Raw genomic sequence first — 21104 nt, forward strand, 5'->3', positions numbered from 1 at the left:
TTATATTCTGTATATATTTCATACGTGGTTTACATACATACATATATATATTTGTTTTTACTGATGGTTCTGATTTCCCGCACATGTACAAATTAATGTATATAGATATATTTGTCTCAAGAAAAATATAAAAATAGCGAATCATTATATTTTTTTAAAGAATGGGACAAGAGAATAGAAAGGATAAAAAGAAAGTAAAGGATAGAAAAATTATCATATACTAATCTTATTGTTTCTCTTTCGCACGAAATGTCTAATGATCGCACGCTGCAAATTTCGTCGATAAAAACGGATACTGTTGTTACCATCAGCTGATTTAAGCGCGCGGACGACTTAGCGAAGTGTCCAATCTGCGTGGACTGTGGACTTCAGTTCGGAGTAAATCGTCGTCGATTTAGTTCGTCATATGCGATATATGTATGTATTCACCGAGAGGCTAGGATGGATTCGTCATTTCGCAACCGACGATGGAACCGACGAAAAAATGAACTATTTGGATAAATCCGATGCTCTTTTCCGAGTGACACACGCGATCGCGAATTAAGATTCAGCGTTGGATGTTGAAAAAAAAAGGAAAAAAAAAAAAAAACAAAGGAGTACGCGACGCAAAATCGCTTTGTGTGGTTATTTTTACAACGGAATTGCTATATTTTTGCGTGTAACGCTCTTAAAATAGAGCACGACGGCGGCTTCGGCGGCGGCGTGCGTTGTATTTTTCGCACGCTTAACAAAGAGCGAGGAACATGACTTTTGAGGTTACCACGATTCACGGTGGTCTCAGCTGATTCGTGAATATTTACTCCACCGAGCTCGGTGCCTGACCCGGAGGAAAGGTCTTTCACGAGGATGCACACCGCGTGCGAGATAGACGAGCCCCAACAGTCGCTGATCAAGCGGATTTATTATTCCGCGAGAGATGGGATGGCGATCGCTCTTTTTACTCTGCTGAGCGATAAATCTGACGCCGATGTCAATCACCTGATTAACCAGGTAAACTTCGCGTCACTTTTCGTCTATACTCTAATCATTTATGAAAATTATTTCATCTTTTTTTTTTTAATTAATTGGTCTTCGGTAATTCTAATTATAAATGTAGTGTGCTTGATTAGTCATGAATAAATATATACACACATTATTACAATACCGTTCGCAGTATTTCTTTGTTTAGAATTGCAAGATATGTCACAATTTCTAACTTTATTTCTAAATTATAGTTTTAAATATATATATAAAACAAAATACAAAATTCTAATTATAGTTTTTAATATAACATAATTGATCAGAGAACCTATATATAAATTATGTATTTAATTTCATAAGCAATTAATTATTTTGATATAAGTTTGTAAAATATTATATGTTATTACATAAAAAAATATATGTATATATACATATATATTGTATATATGTCAATTAAATGTGTGACACTAATTCCTGTGCACAAGTTATGGCACATTTAGAAAGAATTATTCAGAACAACTTGCAACATATGTTTAGATATATATAGATATAGATGTTATTTATTATAACATAAATTGTTTTTTTTATAGATTATTTTTAGTATTATATATATTTTATATTATTGTTAATCTTGTAAATCTTTCTAAGCTACAGAGTGCTGTGCATAAATTCTTAAATACATTAATTTGACATATAAATATATATTATATATAATTTTTTCTTATTAGATATAATTACTTATAATACTCAACTATTTTATATATAATTATTATGCAAATCAGATTGTGCAAAGTCTTTGAATTGGATTTGATATTTGCATTCATATATTTACAGAAAGTCCTAGAAGACGAAGGACAAAGATGTACTCCTTTAATAGTTGCCGCACGTTATGGCCACAATAAGGTAGTTAGAATGTTACTTGACAAATTCAAACCTGATTTGGAGCAGGAAGGTACAGTCAAATTTAATGGATATGTTATTGAGGGAGCTACCGCACTTTGGGCTGCAGCTGGTAACAATCTCACAGAATAATATGTTAATAGAGATACTGTAATAAAAAATTTTGCATTAATAGTGTAATGTCAATTGCAGGTGCGGGACATTTAAGTGTTCTTAAAACGCTCGTAAAAGCAGGCGCAAACGTTAATCATCCAACGAAAACTAATTCTACCCCACTTCGAGCGGCATGTTTTAATGGACGTTTAGATATTGTTAAATACTTGATTGAGCATCAGGCAGACATAAATATTCCTAATACGTTCAACAACACTTGCCTCATGATAGCATCATACAAAGGACATCTTGACATTGTGAGACTTATTTCTTTATTATTATAATTTATATAAATTTACTACATGTGTATATATATATATATATATATATATATATATATATATATTAATATATATTAAAATGTATTGCTCTTAATAATCTAAATAAATTTTAATTAATTTTAGTTAAATTTGTTATACAATCATTGTTTATATAAATTTAATTAATTCCTTAACATCTAAACTTTTTTATACTGTGATCCAGGTTAATTTTCTATTAGAAAAAGGAGCAGATCCTAACAAGAAAGCATTTTGTGGAGCAACGGCATTGCATTTTGCTGCCGAATGTGGACATAGCCATATTGTTTGTGAATTATTAAAGTATGGAACAAAAATGACAAAGAATGTTAGTGGCATGACACCTTTAATAACGGCAGCTGAGCGAACACGCGCGGAAGTCGTTGAATATTTAGTACAAAGAGAAGAAGTGACAAAGGAAGAAATAATAGATGCTTATGAGCTACTCGGAGCATCTTATGCCAATGATAAAGATAATTATTGTCTAACTAAGGCGTACAAGTATCTGTATAAGGCAATGGAGTTAAGGTAAGAAAAATATTTGTTTTTTATTTTATTGTGGACTCTTATCTACTTTGATTACACATTATTTTTCTTATATGCCCTCCAGGTATAGTGATACTAAAAATATTGTATTTAAGCAAGTAGGTCCAACCATAAAAGCATATGATAACTGGAAGGAATGTGAAACACTTGAAAGATTAGAAAGCATCAAAGACAATCCCAATGCCTTACATATGGAGTCACTTGTTATTCGAGAAAGAATTTTGGGTAGATATATGTTTTTGATATTTTTGTTAAAGTACAATTATCTATACAATATGTGTATTTTAGTGAGATTTTTTTTTGTTTATCAGGTCTCCATAATCCAGAACTGCCACATCCTATAGTATTCAGAGGCGCTATATTTGCAGACAACGCTAGATTTGACAGATGTATAGATTTGTGGTTGCATGCTTTGAAACTGAGACAGCTCAATCCAGATATATCTATTGTAACAGATCTTCTTCGATTTGCGCAAGTCTTCTCGCAAATGATACATGTAGGTGTTGAGCTAGATTTCTCTCAAGTGATAAATGTATTGGACGCAAGCATAACAGAATTGAATAGAAACAAAGTTAGAATTCAAAATCCAGATCCCAAGGATGACATTGATCAGTATGTTGTAAGTTTGATGAAAAGAACTTTTATTTCTGAGCTATATTTTAATATAATCCAATATACAGTACATTTATATGTCTCTGATGCGTCTGCACTCAGAATTTCATTTTCTGTAGTATTTGAGAAGCGTATCTTTTTATTTATTGCACGATTCTATTGCAGAATCACGAGTTGCAGTCCATCGAATACTTTCGCAGAAAAACGAAAACGAAGACGATTTGGTAGGCAAATTATTAATATACTTTCCATTATTTTGGATATCATCAAAATACATGCGACTGTATATTGGATTATCACATAATAAATAGAAAAATATATCTCTACATTTAAAAAAAAAAAATCTCTGCACAGGAAGAAATGGAATCAAATATTACAACGACTCTATATATTCTAACGATTTTGACGAAACTTATGACCCTTAATGGAAACAGATGCGACGAGTCGGATTTGAGACAAGCATATCACTCGGTGCATAAATTATGCGCGTTACAAGTGTGCCTGAAAAACGGGCAAACCCTATTACATCTTGCTGTGAATGCCAAAACTCCCGTCGATGATTTTCATACAAATGATGTTTGCAAGTATGTAAAAAATAAAAAATATTAAAATTATATCGACAACATAAGGATTTAGGATCATTAAAGAAAATTTTCTGCTTGGTTTCCAGATTTCCGTGCGCAGCTACAGCAAAATTATTGATTCGTTGTGGTGCTGATGTAAACGCAATGGATAATGAGAGAAACACACCCCTTCATATTATCGTTGGTTACAACAAAGCAATTAGGTATGTTATATTAAAATTGTTACTACACACATATTCATCTTTGTACAGATTCGATAATTTTTAAATATTTTTTTTTAGTGATTTTGCGACTTTACACTCAATTATAATAGATCTTATAGAAGCTGGAGCACATATGGATACTGTAAATAATGCGGGAGATACACCATACGATGTAGTCACCACGGGTAGGTTTATAAATCTTATTTATTTCGATTTAAGTTCACATTCTACTACGGCATTTTCACATGAACTGGTTGGCCAATACTCAATTTCTATTTCAGGTGTAGCTAAAATAATATTACGACCTCGGATGAAATTATCTTTAACATGTATGGCTGCCAAGGCAATCAAAGCTTACAATCTACCCTATTATGGTAACGTTCCACGTTCGCTCGAAAGTTTTATAGAACTTCACGGACCCGGGCCGAATCAGAGCTGACGAGTCTTCAACATGGCCAAGAAGAAAATCAAAGTTTTCTTGTATAAAAAGTATACAATACTTTATAGTACTTTTGTACAATCGATTTCCTGTATTCTATGATTTTCTCTTAACTTCTAATCTTGTTCTAATAATAGATAAAATATTGCATTCTCTGTTTGTCACTGACTTTTTTATTCTAACATGATTCTGGCAAGTATAGGTTGTAAAAAAGAAATGCAAAAAAAGAATTTTATTTAAAAAAAAAATAACCAATGTATTATAAAGAAAAGAGAATGGATCGCAAAATAGAGAAAATGTATTATAATGCTAAATAGATATACAAAGTTTTGAAGTTCTATATATCATAAATAATATGAAACGTCATACGTAATATTAAAATTCTACAAATGTCCTGCAAAAGACATTCTCTCTCTTTAATGTGGGATTTATATATATCGTTTATAAAAAATTGAATAAAAATTGTCACTCAATTTGTAGCTGTCCTTTTACAATATACTGATACTACGTGTTTAAAATTGTCTTTTTATATTAAATATATTATAGATGTGGTAAATATAATATTTAACTAAGTAGCGGGCGTTAAATCTTGTTCGTTCGTTTTCACTAATTTTAACTATTGTAATTACTGTGATAAATATAAAATTAAACTGAATAAACACACACTTTTAAAACTATAGTCAATTTTTGTGTTTGCGAATTTTCGTACGCTATATTCAAGTTTATATTATTATATTATCGTTTATTTAGAAAAGATGCACAAGACAATCTGAGAGATAGGTATAAAATGTACATCCGTGTGTGTGTGGTTGCCGTATTATAAATTTATTTAATATTTACATACGTATATATTCTCTGTATACAACTGTGGAACACTAGGAAAATAATGGTAAAATATATAAGAATATACATACGCACAAAATACTCTTTACAGCATATTATTTACACAATGTTTACAGTTTACAGACTCTCGTTTATTTTATACCTATCTTACACATTTTACATAACAGGCGCTCGCCTTATCGATAACACTTCTGTACAAATATACATGTGTGTTCAAAAATATCTTTTGGCAAAAGAGAAAAAAAGAAAAATAAATAGTAATCCTTAAGCAGGTACAATTTATGTTCGTGGCGGCAGGATTTTATTGTATCTAGATATACATTTGTTTACGCGTCTTTGTGCTATGTTGGAGAAAAAAAAATGCATACACTTCTTGTTAGTCTCCGTGTTAGTGCGTAAAAAACCGGACACGCTGATTTACATGTCCAATTATCTGGCTTTAGTCCTTCAAAATTTACATACGGCAATTGTTACAGAAACGCAGACGTTAATTAATCCAACGCATTGCGTTGGAAGGGAAGATACGCGTATATGTATTTACATGACGAACGCCATTTCCAGTACAAAACGCGTTAAAATTGGTAATATCTTATCACGTGTATGTGTGTGTGTGTATATATATATATAAAAAAGTTTCTACGTCGCCATGAAAAATTACCAATATCAGTCAATCATATATTTCTGCCACGTAAAATTTTTCGTTTTGTTAATAATACATTAAAATTAAACGATCGCTTTGTCGTCACTTTGAGAGTTCGTATAATTAGAGTCACGGATGTGGAATATTGAATTCTTCGCGAAATAGATTCTCGTTTAAAAGTAAATTCAAATACTTGAAGGAAGCAAGCGCGCTAATGCTTCCGTTCAAAGTCCACAATACGTCGCCACATTTTCCTGGATGATCCTTCATCAGCAACATATCTAATAATAAAGAGACATACAATGAAATGCATTCCGCGAATTCTATTTCCGATTCGTGAATTAAGTATGCTCCATCGGTTTACCTCTCGCGCATACGAATATAATCGCGTGTGATCCGCATATCAAACGCAATTTCTTTCATAATTGTTTTTCTAAATTGTGTATTTATTGACAGAAACGAATTAAAAACATCGAATGCGATAGAAAAAGCTTATTGATTGCTGAAGAACGATCGGTGCATCGCCGCGAAGCTTCACAAAATTTCGCTCGCGCGAAACAATAACTGAAGAAATATGAGAACCGCTGATAATAAATATGCGAGAACGAGGAATGCAGTGGAGTTACACACAGACACTCTTGACACAAACACTCATTGTTACTTGTGTCTTTCACGCCATAGAGATTCGTGAACGATGCGTTTGGCGGAGATTGGGCGGATGTTAATTTGCAAAATTGTACCCCTCGATCATCAGCTTTTAGGAGAGTCAATCCTCCCGTCATTTTCTCAATTGGGTCTGACTTATGACCGGGTAGCTGCTTTTATTATCGCGTTCTCAATAACTCTACGCTCTATTATCAAGAAATTCCTCCACCGTTCTATTGCAATTGTCTACGCAGCTGAATATAACGATGATTAGGAGCTATCTCAATTGCTTCCTCTTCGATCAACACGCACTCTTTGATTGTAGTTACTCTAATCATCACTCCGAATTAATTTCTGCTAATAATTAAAAGCCTTATTAATCGCTGATTGGATTCGGAAATTATTGTAAGACCTTTGTCGAGATCCATTAAATCTCAATCATAGTCTCAGTAATAGTATAAAAGTCAGTTTTTATATCCGATTATCTTAAAGCGAATCTTCCATCTGTGGATTCACGCGATAACTTCACATGGATAAATTATGCATTTTAAAAAGCCTTCTTTGATAAATTCTGTAGATTTGTCCACATTGTCATCGAATAGCAAAATATGTATCGTTTATTTTTATTTTACCGTAGTTTGTAATGTCTATATCAATGGATTAGTTCAACATTTATTATGCATTATTCTCGTTTATAATTCTTTCTCTTTTTAGTATAAACAATTAACTCGCATGTATCATTCTTATTCAATGCATCCATTAAACAACTGCGGCGAGCGCTAATGTATGAAACGTGAGTCCGGGGCCTAAGTAACGCAGGGAATAAATATCTTTGTTCTTTTTCGTTTCTTCCGCCTCCGCGCGCGATGTCTCACATCAGCGAGCGCTTCTTGAGCTCTATGAGACGAACATGATCCCTCGTCTGTCCCGCCGACTATAAAAGCGACCGTGGAGCCTTAACGGCAGCCACATCCGAGAACCGCCATATCCTGGTAATTTTTCAGCACTACTTTATTCTCCTCGTCCAGATAAAGCATCGATATCGCGCTGAGCGCGGTCGGCACGCAACACGCCTTCGGCACCATGCTCGGCTTGGTCGAGTAAACGAGCGTCTGCACGATCGCGTGATTCGTCGAGTTCAGATGGTCCGCCAGAGGAAACGGGCAATCACCTTGGCAGTAGAAGGCGTCGTATCCGGGCGGCGCGACGATCCAGTCGTTCCAACCGACATCCGCAAAGTCCACGTAGAGCGGATGCCGCCGGCAATTCTCCCGGCCGTCCTTCCGCCGATTCTTCCGCAATGCCGCCCGTCTGGCACGTCGCTCCATTATCCGTTCCGCGGATGCCATCTCGTGGTGGCCGTCGTCCATATACGTGAAGAGCATCGGCCGCTTCATGACCCACGCGTCCTTGTGCTCCTCGGCACCCCGTTTCAGCCGCACGTGTTGATGCGTGCGCGCGTGCACGCCGCTCACGCGCACGAGCAGCCCGTGATTGTCACGCTGGTTCCGCAGCCACCTAATCACGGCTGGATGTACGTCCAAGTTGATCGTCCCATTCTTCGTCATGTCGATCACTTTGATGTCGATCAGTTGCAAAATCGGCTTGCTGCGACCTTTCACCCCGGGCCGTATTATATCGTACACCATGATCCGACTGTGCTTATCGGATCTGCCCTTGAGAGCTTCCACCGCGACGCGCGACAGAGTCAATTGCGCCGCCTGCAACGTCTCACTGGGGGGTATCTTGCTTACATCAAAAGACAGCCGAAAACGATTCGGAGATGTAAACTTGTTGTCCACCTCGCTCTCTAGAAAGAGATAATAGGGAGATGTTATTATACACATATATTCAAAGTTTGACAAATTGGGATATATATATTTATACATATATATATATATATATATATATATATATATATATGTTGTTAGCGCACGCATGAACCGATTTAAATTAATTAAATAAATTAATATGTACATAATAAACGATAATTTTCTGTGATTTTAAAATGAAAATTTTATAATTAAATAAACAAAAAAGGAGAATGAAATTTTCTGTTTTGTAATGTCGAAATAAAATAAATTCAATGTACGAAGTAGATCAATAAAATAAAATAAAATAAAATTCACGTCTCTCCAGATGTTTTCTATACAACTTTTAAAAGCACACTTTTTAGGCTTATTATCTCATAGCTCGCAATCGAATTAAAAATCACTGGTTTTGCAGGAAGACTACTCATAAATTCAAAAGAGGTGGATTTTTAAATTTCCTCTTCAACGTATTTATCAGAAAAGACGATATGTTTAGTGTCTTACGACATTTATAAGTTTTGGAATAAGGAGTGGCGCCGGAATAATTTTCACGTGACCTACGCAATCTTATGAAAGGTATATGTGATTTAACTTAGCTTCTCCGAAAATAGTTAATACAAAATAAAATGTATATATGATGACGCAGTGGTGTTTCTCGGATGGTTCGAAAATAGTAGATTGCAGTCGCAGTTTTGTATGATACGTATGTAAATTTATGTAAAATCAAGCATTTTCTTTTCGGAAGCATAGCGAATAATACAGAAATATCAAAGGGCTTTTTATATATGTATTAGAGTTTTTGTACAATTCAAAATATAAAACTTTAAAATCTGAGCGGTTAAGAGCCGAACGCGAATAGCGTGCGTTGATTTCGCAGAAAATAATTTTTCTGCGAAACTGATAAGTACAGAGAACATATATTTTTCTTGGTATATTTACCAAGCCCTAATCATATTTAAATTCTAATTCCGATATTTTTCTCGCCTAGGTCTTAGAAGGGTTTATAAAATTTTAAAAAATGAGAATTTAAATATGATTAGATCTTGGTAAATATACCAGAAAAAATATGTGAACTTATCAGTTTTGCAGAAAAATTATTTCGCTCAGATTTTAAAGTTTCGTGTTTGTAAACATTAAAAGAGCCTTATTTCTCAAGTAATTTATAAAAATATAAATTTCTAAGCTAATTTCCTACACGTGTGTAAATAGATTCATTATAATTTACAATTATATTAGATTTTATATTAAAAGTATTTTTTATAATGCAGATTATCCACAATATTAATTACATTTATAATTTAACGTTTTCAGAGAGAGAGAGAGAGAAAGAGTTTCTCACACCTCCCTGATTTCATAGATCATATACAATTTTAAAGAATAATTCATCTTTATCAATTTTAATTATGATCAATTTTAGTCTTTCCTTCTATTTTTTCTTAAACATGTTGAATTATATAAGTCATCTACAATTAAATTTTATTTTAAATCTAATAAGGAAAAGGTATCGAAAACTAAAGTGTCAAATGTGATTATACGAGATTTCAATGATTCGAAAAATTTTAAACTCATTGTCATTTCATATCAAATGCCATCCCTCATTAAAATTAGTAAAATTAGATAACTTTCTTATTAAAATTTTCAATGAGTTCAGATTTCGAATGTGTCAGAGACATTTATTTATAGCAAAAAAAAAAATCGAAATAAAAAATATCGTGGAAGTATAAAGTTATTTGAGAATAAAATTCGAGCTGATACGCGGTCAATTCCTTCGTATTTTCGACTTCCAATTTACAACGACGCATTTCAGCAAGCACATAGTTTTCATCGCGAAACACAACATTAACCACTTTCGTCAAGATAACGCTTTTGTTAGAAGAAACCATTAGGTTCCTCGCGACAGGTCCAGCCACTTTCCACCACGCATCCTTCTTAATTGTTTTAAGCACTTTCACCGTACCGTTATGTCATTTCCCTGAGTGCTTCATCTAGGATTTTAGTGGCGTGGAATCGCTTCAGAATATTATCTCGAACAAAATTAATCTCGCCAGAGACTCTTGCCTCGGAGAGTTGGAATGTCTTGGATCCATTCAAACCACATTCAACTCATATCCGGATGTGAATCATTGAAACGGAAGACGGACCTCCCGAGAGCGAGAAAGGTAACGACGGCTGTCTGAGAGGTCCCTTGACATTCCAAGGTGGTATCATCATCAAGTCGATAGCGTACCCTTGCGAACGAGATAGACCGTATAAGAAGTTGTCTCCTTTTTTTCCTCTCTTTTTTTTTTTTTTTATCAAAAGACCCCACGGCACGCTTTTGACGAGCCGAAGGACCCTTTGTCGGTTAAATCATGAAATTTTTCGAATGCCATTCTTTTTCTCTTCACACGGGAGGCGAGTAACGCAAACATACAACTTATTATGTCTATTTTTGTGAAAGAGCCACCCTTTCTAGAAAAGTTTAGTTCATGTTTTTAATAAAATATTAATATTTTAATATTGATATTTTATATATTTAATTAATCTAACTTTTTTAATTAAATAAATAACTTTATGCATACATATTTTTTAATTTTAACTTTTCAAATATTTTGTGTAGCCAAAAAACTGATACAATTTATACGCTTGTTTATTCATTAATCTGTATCAAATTATATTCCGTGATATTATATTGCGAAAGAAACTGTTAGAGAATTTTGTGATGTTGTATGTGTATATGTGCGACCAATATATATATATATATATATACACATATATATACAATTTATATAATTAAACGAATTTACAAGTAAATAAATTATGAAGAGTCTTTATAAAGACTCTTTAATTATGAGACTTTACTCAAATTCTTTTATATCATGTGATGAATAGAATTTTTTTTTTTTGACGGAGACGAAGGATTATTTCCTGTACAAAATGATTTAAAATAAATCATTTAACATCAACTATTTTACTGCCAATTGCAAATTAAAAAATATGTATGCATAAAGTTATTTATTTAATTAAAAAAGTTAGATTAATTAAATATATAAAATATCAATATTAAAATATTAATATTTTATTAAAAACATGAACTAAACTTTTCTAGAAAGGGTACTAGTTACGCCATGCTTAAAATGAACTTATATAATTTATAGAATAAAATGTCTCACCGAAATTATATACTGTTTACACATACCACGTGGCAAAATTGTCATTATAAATATTTTGTAATCTATCAAAATCTTGCATTCACTTACTTTGTTATATTAGATCTTTTTAATGCACATTTATGCATTTATTCGATATCATTAATCATACAGCATGTAGATATTTGTTATGATTATTTATAATGATATATATAAAAGAATGAATAACTTCAAAATCTGATGGAGACAAAGTCAGATAATCACGCGAGAATTGTAGGAATAATTGAAATAGCAAAAGTATTGATATGTAAGAAAATGTGCCGAGAGATATTGAATCGACAAATAGCGCAAATCGTATGGAAATTTGTCATTACACGTTTACCGACAACGTAGAACGAATGACGATTGATAATGGACGCAATTGCATTCCGTTTACTACTGCACTTTCACTGAGAGTCGAAAGAGTCGCCAACCTGTTTTCGAGAATTATACGAATCGCTAGTTCTTACCAATCGTTGAATGATTCACGATTTGCGAATGTATGGTAAAGTCTTTTATTTGATTACATAATAGGGTTAATTCTGTGTATATGTATTATTGTTTTAGGAAATATTAAAGCAACAGAAATATTCATTCAAATAGAAGTGCAACACATATAGACATAACATATATCATAATCTTTATCGCGAGAAACTATTCTGTCAACATGTATAATATATATTCATAAATAAAAATTTTGAATTTATAATCCCATTATGTAATTAATATTGTTCATTTACATCCAAATTTGTTCCGTAAAATTTGTTTACAGATTGTTCAAGATATAAACGGAATCAAAATATTGATGGAATTAGTTTAATTATTTTACTAATATTATTATTCAATTGTTGTTTGAAAAATTTTAATTTTCAGATGAATGACTAAACTGTGAAAAGGAATAAAGCAAAAACACTATTTATCTCATTAAATCCTCTTGATCAAAGTGTTACTTTTATGTATGTTTATATAAGAATCTTAGCGCGTTTCTGAAGTACGTAATACGTATGCGAGCTCAGCATGTCTATCCAAATATTGTGAAAACGTGAGCTGAGAATTCTTTAATTTTCTGGATATTTCTTTTTTCAAAATTCCAAATAAAATTAGAGAATTTTGCAATGCTTTTTAAAATAAGTTTTTTTATTGTATTTTTTTGTGTTTTCTAATGTTAAAAATAAAGTCATATGAACAAATTAATAAATTAAATAATTATTTTGTTGAGATATATATTTGTTGAAATAAATATATATATATATTTAAATTTATTTATATTTATTTTATATATGCAATTCGCAATTTTAATTTATATATGCTTTATTATATTCAAAATAAATCGTTTTAAATAAATCAACGAATTGCAATAAAAAAAACGAAATTATTAGATAAAAATTTTTTACATTCTTTGAATGCCAATAAAATTCCATAAGAATTCTTTTAGACAAAAAAATCTTTCAAATTTCAGATTTTTTTCAAGAAATAGACACCCTGTTTTTTTACGTATCTCGAATTTCCCTCTGACTCGTATCTATTCACAGAATATATAAAGAATCGGCACTCACCGATATGTGAAAACGAACGAACGGTGTTAGCCGATCGTACGTAAATACCCGGCTTCGCGATGTCCGAGATGCCGATGGCATTCTGATGGACCTGGAGCTTCTTGAGCGACTCCGGAACATGCGGTGAGCCTTGCGGATTGGGTCTCTTCTTGAAGCCCAAGCGGGAGAGCAGGCTGGCCTCTATTCCGGCGATCACCTGTTCGCGATTCACCGCGTTGAAGCTGTGCGATAATGATGATGATAATGATGACGAAGACGATGACGACGACGACGACGATGACACAGCCGTGTCCGTGTCAATATGTAGGCCCGTCTCTGCGTTAGCATTCGCACTTGCTAGCAGCGTGACTGCTGCCACGAGCATTAATCTTGGCAGCGGCGACATGCGCATCGTGACGTCGTCACTCACTTGACGCGTTACCTCCCTGAAAACACACAGAAGGAACGTGTTAGAAGGATCTCGATTAAACAGTGAACAATAAATAGTTGCTTGTAAAACAATTGTATATTCTAGGTTTTAACACTTTAGTAAAAAGATGTATTTTACTATGGTTTCACGCAGATACTTGTCGTTCAATATCGAATAATTTATAAATTATTATCACATGCACGTAATTGAGAATGATTAATTTACGCGATTATATAACGACTTATTAATTTAAATTATATGTAATTGTTTCTCTTTTTTCTTCTTTATAAATTTTGTTGTTTTGCAACGAAATTAGCAAGGTAAATATCCTTAGAATTAGATATAAATAATTACAATCTCAACATGATCTCAACACTGGCAACTTTCTTGAGAATCTTCTACCAGCTGGGCTTCTACGCGGGGGTCACGAAAGGTACTGAAGAAGACACCTTTTACCGGATGAGTAGAACTGAGGAGTTCATTAAATAATGACCAGGTTGAAAGAATTTGGAAGGGATGGGCCACCATTTTGAGAGATAAATCATAATCGCTCAGGCATAATGGATGCATTTTATGTTTGAAAGTGGTCATTACAATAAGTGCAGTCAAACTCGGGTCTTTTCGACCGACTTCATAAAAAAAGATTTTGTTTTTTAATATTTAAACAATGTACGACTAGAAGAACATTATTGAACAAATTGAGATATTAATGTAGAAGACAATAAAAATAACTTTTTTCTAAAATATCTTCAATAAATTCTTACTAAGAGCCCTGATGATAACGAATATCTATCGATAAGCTTTCTCCTGATTGCTTTTTTTTCTAACAAAAGCAAATTTTTCTCGTTTCCTCTAAAAACTCACTTGTAAATTTTAGTTAGCGAAGCAATGCATAATTTCTCTGACTCAGCAGCAGAAACGATCCTTTCCGGAGACTCAGAGCCTGATTCGATTGGTCAAAGGTTCCTAGGCCCGCCAATGAATGTTGAGGAATTCGTCGAATCAGACTCTGTTACAAAGTAATCGCTTTCTCTTACTCTCGACCATTTTTTCTTTACAATCTTATATACGATGATTCGAAAATATCCTCAAAGTTTTTGGATTAAATTAGCAAACTTGACAAGTGTGGAGATAGCGATTAAGAGGGATTTTTTTGTATATTTAAAGTCCCATAACGTGTAATTAAAATTATCGGATGATGTATTCAAGACACCTTATATATTGTCGATTAAATCAATGTTTAATTGGAAGTACACGTTTAATTAAACGTTTACTGGATTTAATAATTTGTACTCTATAATTTTCTTTCTTATTAAAGTAAGATAATAAAACCGCGGATAATAATGCAAAAAAAGATGATAATGAGTAAATAATATTTCACAATAAGTACAACCTGTATAGCTGCAGAATCGCATATAATGACTCAATAAATTGACAGGTTAAGATTTAATGATAGTAATATTATGTAAATGTACGTAAAAATATAGTTTATTAGTATCTATTTAAATAATGTGAAATTTCTTATAGATTTGTCACCAGATTAGAGATAGATAAATGATAGACTCGGAAAGCATATTAATCTCGATTTAGGAATAAAAATGTATGTAGATAAAATTAAAACATTAAAAAACACTGGAACTTTCCATTGTATATCAGAAAATCTCGTCAGGATCCATAAATTCGGATCTGAGGAATTACAAATGGATTTGAATGTTATATCAAAACGAACACTGTCCTTACTGTCTGCATTATTTTCATCGAATCACCTGTTTATGACATAACGTAAACACATGTGGTTTGTTAACGCAAAGTTGTGTCTCCTCTGAAAGAGGGTCACGAGTCGTGCTTGCAATTTGGACATTAAACGTCAAAACCCGAGACAATCTTACATATTGAATATTATGTACAATACTATATAAATAATTTCGGAATCGATCCAACACAATGCATTCTGTTGTGACATACTTGCTGCATTAACGGTAGAGTTTCCGGGCGCGGGCGGACGAAACTGGTTTTATCCAGCGAGGTTAAACGCGCATTTCTCAAAGGCGCTAATATATTTATGCGCAGCATAATAATGGATGGACGTTAAACGGATATGTGTGTTTCCGTCGGCCTCGACTTTCGATTTCATTCAATGCTAAAATCGACGGACGCGTCTCTTCCTATTAAGCGTTTACGCTAAAACGAATGTACTATAATTGTAAAATTGAACCGCGAAAAAGAGATGCGTGAGAAGTGCCAGATGATGTGGAGAGAAAACAAACCTCCCTTTTGTTGTTCTACTGAGAAAATATCTTTTTTAAATATAGAATGACATTAGCCATCGAGTCGAAAAGTATTATAATAATTAATAATTTAACCCTTACTCCGTACTTTGTTTTTCGAACCTTCTAACCATACAGGTGGGTCAGCTTATTTTCGATAAAATTTATATACCTTCTTGAACCTTCTAAATAAAGACTAATAAATAGAATAAATCGAAGAAAATAATAAATTTGAAAAATAATTTACTTAAATATATTATTTTATGATTAATCGTTTTCGAGAAATGGACGTTGTTAGAAAAATCACGGACAAAAATAATCCACCAGTACGGAGTAAGAGTTAAAATACAAAGAGTTATTTTTCTTTAAATATTTATTTCTCTCTTTGGAATTATTTAAACAAAAGTAGCAAAAAGTAAATGATGAAATAAAGCGCTTTACATCAAATAAACATTGAAATTAAAGTCTCGAAAACACACAATCTCGACATTTTTGTTAGGAAATTATTGATTACAGTTACAGATCTCGATCGTGTAAATCTTACAAAGAAAGAAAAATGCAAGAAAGCTGAAACACATTTAGTATTAGTTGAACAGGGAACAAAACGATTTGATAGAAATGTCCTAGCGGCGTAAAAAAATACAAGCACATGCGAGGCATTTGAATAAATCATAATACATAATGAATGCATTAAGAAGATTATTGACAAAATACCGCTTCTCGTAATTGACGGCGATATTTATTTTCCTCTTCTTGGTTTGATATAAAACAGGCACACAAACTCTCGTCGAGTTCTCGCTGCGAGTTCTCGGTATTCTCATTAATAGCGATACTACGATTAGATCTAATAATTCTTTTCCGAGAAACACCGAATATGATGTCTTTTTAGAAAGCACAACAGAAAAAAATTTTTTATCTTTCATATTTCTTAATATTTTTCTCATTTTTAAAAAATCTTATGAATGTCACTAATTGAAAAAAAATCTCACGCTTTTTCTCAATTATTGAATTCTTTCAACGATCAAATGTAAATAAGATGTGCTACGCGTTATAAGCTATTTGTTCAGTAATTCATATTTTTTACCACCATTACATTATATTTGAGATACATATTTTTTTCGATTTCAATTTTGACAATTTTCCATCGTTAAGTCTACCATTCATCAATTCTCCTCCATGAATCTCTTGTAATATTACACATTCAACGCTATTATACTAGACAATAATTTATTTGGCAAAGTAAAAAAAACGATTGATGGCAGCCGTTGTTAGAACTCTTCAATAATCAAGGATTAAATATTAAAGATTAATATCCAACACACAATTCCGACTACACGTCGTCAGACTCGCTGATGACAGTGGGATACAATATGGTGGTTTGCTCGGTAGGATATAACCCGTTCTCGAGGGGACCTCGTCCCTCGTGCGGCCCTGGCAGCACGAAGAAGAGAATGCAGAGACGGGGCAGAAAGGTTGGTGGGACCAGAGCCAAGAGCCAAGCTGTCTGCTGCCGCCGCCGCGGCAGCGGCAGCCTCCCGGCTCGCTGGACCGACCGCCTCTGCTTCTCTCGGATCGCTCTCGCGCATTAAGTAATACGTACGTATGTACATACATACGTGCATACGTATATAGATCTATAGATCCATAGATCCTTTCTTCGGGCGCAGCCTGCCTCTTTCAAGGACAGATGAATTTTACCGATGGATACCGCGTTCGCGCATTCGTATTATATATGAAAAAGGCTCGTCACGCTTGCATTCCTCCCGGTGCATTATGGTATATCTCGGGGATCGGGGCGCGCAAAAGTATCCGCTCGCCGGATAAACACGACGGGTGAGCGAGAGCTCTCCTCCCGTCGACCACCGGCCACCGGCGCGATAGATTAAAGCGAGACCCGAGAGAGTCCCTTCCTCTGCCTTCCCATAAGGAGGGGAGGATACGGGACCAGGTATGCGAGATCAGGGGAAAATACCTCGTCCACGAGAGATCGTTTTCGAGAAGAGAGAGAGAGAGAGAGAGAGAGAGAGAGACCACCCGCGCGGGGTCTTTCGGTGAGCGACACGACCCAGGCCTTCTGGTCCCCTCCGGAACCGCGGAACGATTGTTTTCAACGATCCGGCGAGGTTTCGTAGGAATCCGCGCGGGACCGGCGCGGCGTCACCGCGTTCTCTACCTGGGAACAACATCTGACGCGAGGAGCGACGGATTTGCATTCGCGTTCGTGTGCGCGCGCGCGCGCGCACTGCCAGCGCGACGCTGGAATGCGACGCGCTGGAATATACAAGGATAAGGTCGTGGCGCGGTGCTCCGAAGAGCGAGTCACCATCATCATCGCGGAGCGTATGTATGTAGGCGCGTCATCGTCTAAAATAATCGGGCCGGGCGGGGGGAGGACTAGCGGCAGCGCCGGCTACGACAATGAGCAACCGCGGTGGCGGTTGAAGAAGAAGTGGGTCGAAGAGTAGAGAGCGGGATGAGAGACGAAGGCGCGAGATCGGAAAGAAAGGAAATAGAAGAAGGAATCTCGCGGTCGCGAAGCTAAGAGAGAGAGACGGACATAGCGAACGGAAAAAACAGACAGGATACAGAGAGAGAAAGAAAGAAAGAGAGAGAGAGAGAGAGAAAGAGAGAGAGAGAGAGAGAGAGAGAGAGAGAGAGAGAGAAAGAGAGGAGAAACTATAGGCATATATAGACAGGTAGATAGAGATGGATATAGAAAAATTGTGTTGTTGCTCACCAAACTAATCCCGTGTCCGTACTTCGAGCAGCCACGGCATCTCAACGGGGCCTCCCCTCCCCACAACTCTGCACCACCACGTAATCTCACCACTGGCACCACTCGCGCGCGCGCGCGCGCGGTTCACAACGCAAAAACCAGGAGGGCACTCTCCGGTGTCCGCTGATGGTCGATTGGAAAGAGAGGGAGAGTGAGAAAGAGAAAGAGAGAGGAGGAGGGAAGACGCAAGACAGAACGTCTGACTCTAGAAAATCGGCGTAACGACGTCGACGTCGACGACGGCGACGACGACGAGGAGGACGGCGACAGCGATGACGGATTCTCGGCCGCTCGCTTAAAATCCGTGCTCCTTGTCCGACGACTGTTGTTCCTCGTAATGATTGCGCTCTCCTCCACGGCACCATATACGGCCTCGCGGCCGGGCGTCTGGCCCCGATGGGCAGGAGGCACGTTGATCCTCACGTCAATTCAGGCGGTCATAACGCGCCGAGAGTGTGAGTACATCGAGAGAGTATGTACGTGTTCTCTCTCTCTCTCTCTCTGTCTCTCTTTCTTTCTTTCTTTCTCCTCGTCGTCGTTGCTCCAAGACGAAGCGGGGAGAAAGGTAAGGAAAGGTAGGGGGAGAGGAAATATGGGGACCCTCCTTCATACACCTGCGCGACCTATCAACAGGTCCTAGCGCACGGAATCTGGCCTCGTCGAGTTTCACGCTGATGCGTACGTATATATATTATATACGCGAGATGTATCTTCCTTAGCGATGCTGCTGGTTCCTCCTTCCAGGTTCTCCTGATTCTTATATCGATGCCGATCGCGAGATAACGCGGCACTTTCGACGGCGTGGCTGCAAGCCGCGCTCCTCTTCCTTTTTCGACGACGAATATGTCACGATTCACAGGAGCTGTGCTATTTCCCCGCGATTCAATCGCGCTGTTGACGAGAGCGAACGAGGGTTTAGGCAAGGCCGCGCGTCGAACGTGTGCCTGCGCACACCGGACCCCGTTCCAGCGCGCTCCGTTCTACTGGCCCTTCCTTCTCCGCTATCGGGGAGGGGGGAGACCCCCCACTTGTTCGTCCCGATCGCCAGGACCGCCGCGTCGACGTCCGCCATCCTGATGCATTCCATTCGCGTTCTCGACCCTCTTCCTCCTCGATCCTGCGTTGAAAAGAATCCCACGCATATGTCACATGAGTCTTATCGATATCGACATATATATTGATTTTTTTTTTATTTTTCAACAGTCTTATTTTATTGTTCTCTCATCTTTATTTATTATTTTCTTATCTACATTTAAAGTATAGATAAGAGAATATTCTAATGTATATAATTATCTTTCTCTATAGAGTGTATAAAAAAAAACATGTATTGAAATGAACATTGAATTTAGCATTTTATTTTTTTTCTTGTTGGATTATAAAACCCTATCAAACTAACAATAATTCAAGTGTTGTGTTGGATTAAAAAAGAAAAAGATAAAGTACCGAGTTAATTATCCTTGATTGAGAGAAATCTTTTGACGATGGAGCGTCGGCCGCTTCAAACATCGGTTTCCGTCAAAAGGAAAATAGAAGGCCCTCCGATCTCCGGTCCTTCGGAGCAGCGTCCGTTCCTGTGCATATTTCCTTATCTTCGTCACTCTCGCAGGATACATAGTTACCTCTCGCTCGCGCATTCTCCGACTCGCTCCAGCCAGTCTGCCGCTGCTCTGTCTTTCCCCTTTCCCTCCTCCTTCCATTTCCCCTGCTCCGTTAATCCCGCTTTTCACTCACTTGCCTGCGAGTGGTCCCCAACCCTATATTCTGTCTCGTTCGTCTTTGATGTTCCTTATCTTTCCGAAATGGGAATAGCCTTGCATATCGGATCCTAAGATCTGCGGAAAAATTTCAGGATTTAACGATCACTTCACGAAATCGGCGATTATGTGAAAATGTAGATAAGAGTATGTAGAAAATTACTTTGCTCGTGAAACATAAATGTAAACATAAATATAAAACAAAGTATCGTCGAAGAGACTAATAGATGACTGTACCAGAAATCATAGTTTTAATCGCGCACGTTATAATTACCTCGATTTATTATTATTTGACTGTTATTATATTGAAGGATGTCGAGAGCACGAACAAGAGAATCTTTCCTCATCCGATCGGAACCAGAATCCGGAATATGTGAAATCAAAGTCGGTAATGAAGATTCGGTTTTATGGAATATGTAGAGAGTAACTTTATCGCCTACTGATAAATCAAAATTTATTTTTATCGATTAAGAAAATACGCCCGTTTTATTTTTATTCAATTATCAAAATTATTTATTTTGTATTAAATCAATTTTTATTATT

The 21104-nt window shown here is 35.7% G+C and overlaps 2 protein-coding genes across 3 annotated transcripts; one reads left to right on the forward strand and one right to left on the reverse strand.

Moving 5' to 3' along the window:
* Nucleotides 1-361: 361 nt before the first annotated feature.
* On the forward strand, nucleotides 362-5615 carry LOC140672136 (protein fem-1 homolog B). The gene is made up of 10 exons (XM_072904008.1): nucleotides 362-990; nucleotides 1795-1972; nucleotides 2053-2270; nucleotides 2497-2837; nucleotides 2920-3080; nucleotides 3167-3474; nucleotides 3822-4051; nucleotides 4138-4254; nucleotides 4333-4439; nucleotides 4536-5615. The coding sequence occupies exons 1-10, from the start codon at nucleotides 847-849 to the stop codon at nucleotides 4691-4693; spliced, it is 1962 nt and encodes a 653-aa protein (XP_072760109.1). The 5' UTR covers nucleotides 362-846; the 3' UTR covers nucleotides 4694-5615.
* LOC140672152 (protein decapentaplegic) lies at nucleotides 5616-20967 on the reverse strand. 2 transcript variants are annotated; one of them, XM_072904049.1, is made up of 5 exons: nucleotides 20836-20967; nucleotides 20251-20639; nucleotides 18769-19924; nucleotides 13356-13780; nucleotides 5616-8631 (listed from the first exon to the last, which is right to left on the reverse strand). In XM_072904049.1, the coding sequence occupies exons 4-5, from the start codon at nucleotides 13744-13746 to the stop codon at nucleotides 7778-7780; spliced, it is 1245 nt and encodes a 414-aa protein (XP_072760150.1). In that variant the 5' UTR covers nucleotides 13747-13780; nucleotides 18769-19924; nucleotides 20251-20639; nucleotides 20836-20967; the 3' UTR covers nucleotides 5616-7777. The 2 variants fall into 2 exon arrangements, with proteins under 2 accessions (XP_072760150.1, XP_072760141.1); XM_072904040.1 differs by lacking the exons at nucleotides 18769-19924; nucleotides 20251-20639; nucleotides 20836-20967 and adding an exon at nucleotides 14119-14466.
* Nucleotides 20968-21104: the final 137 nt, after the last annotated feature.

The sequence above is a fragment of the Anoplolepis gracilipes genome, chromosome 1, assembly GCF_047496725.1.
Source record: "Anoplolepis gracilipes chromosome 1, ASM4749672v1, whole genome shotgun sequence".
NCBI lineage: Eukaryota > Metazoa > Arthropoda > Insecta > Hymenoptera > Formicidae > Anoplolepis > Anoplolepis gracilipes.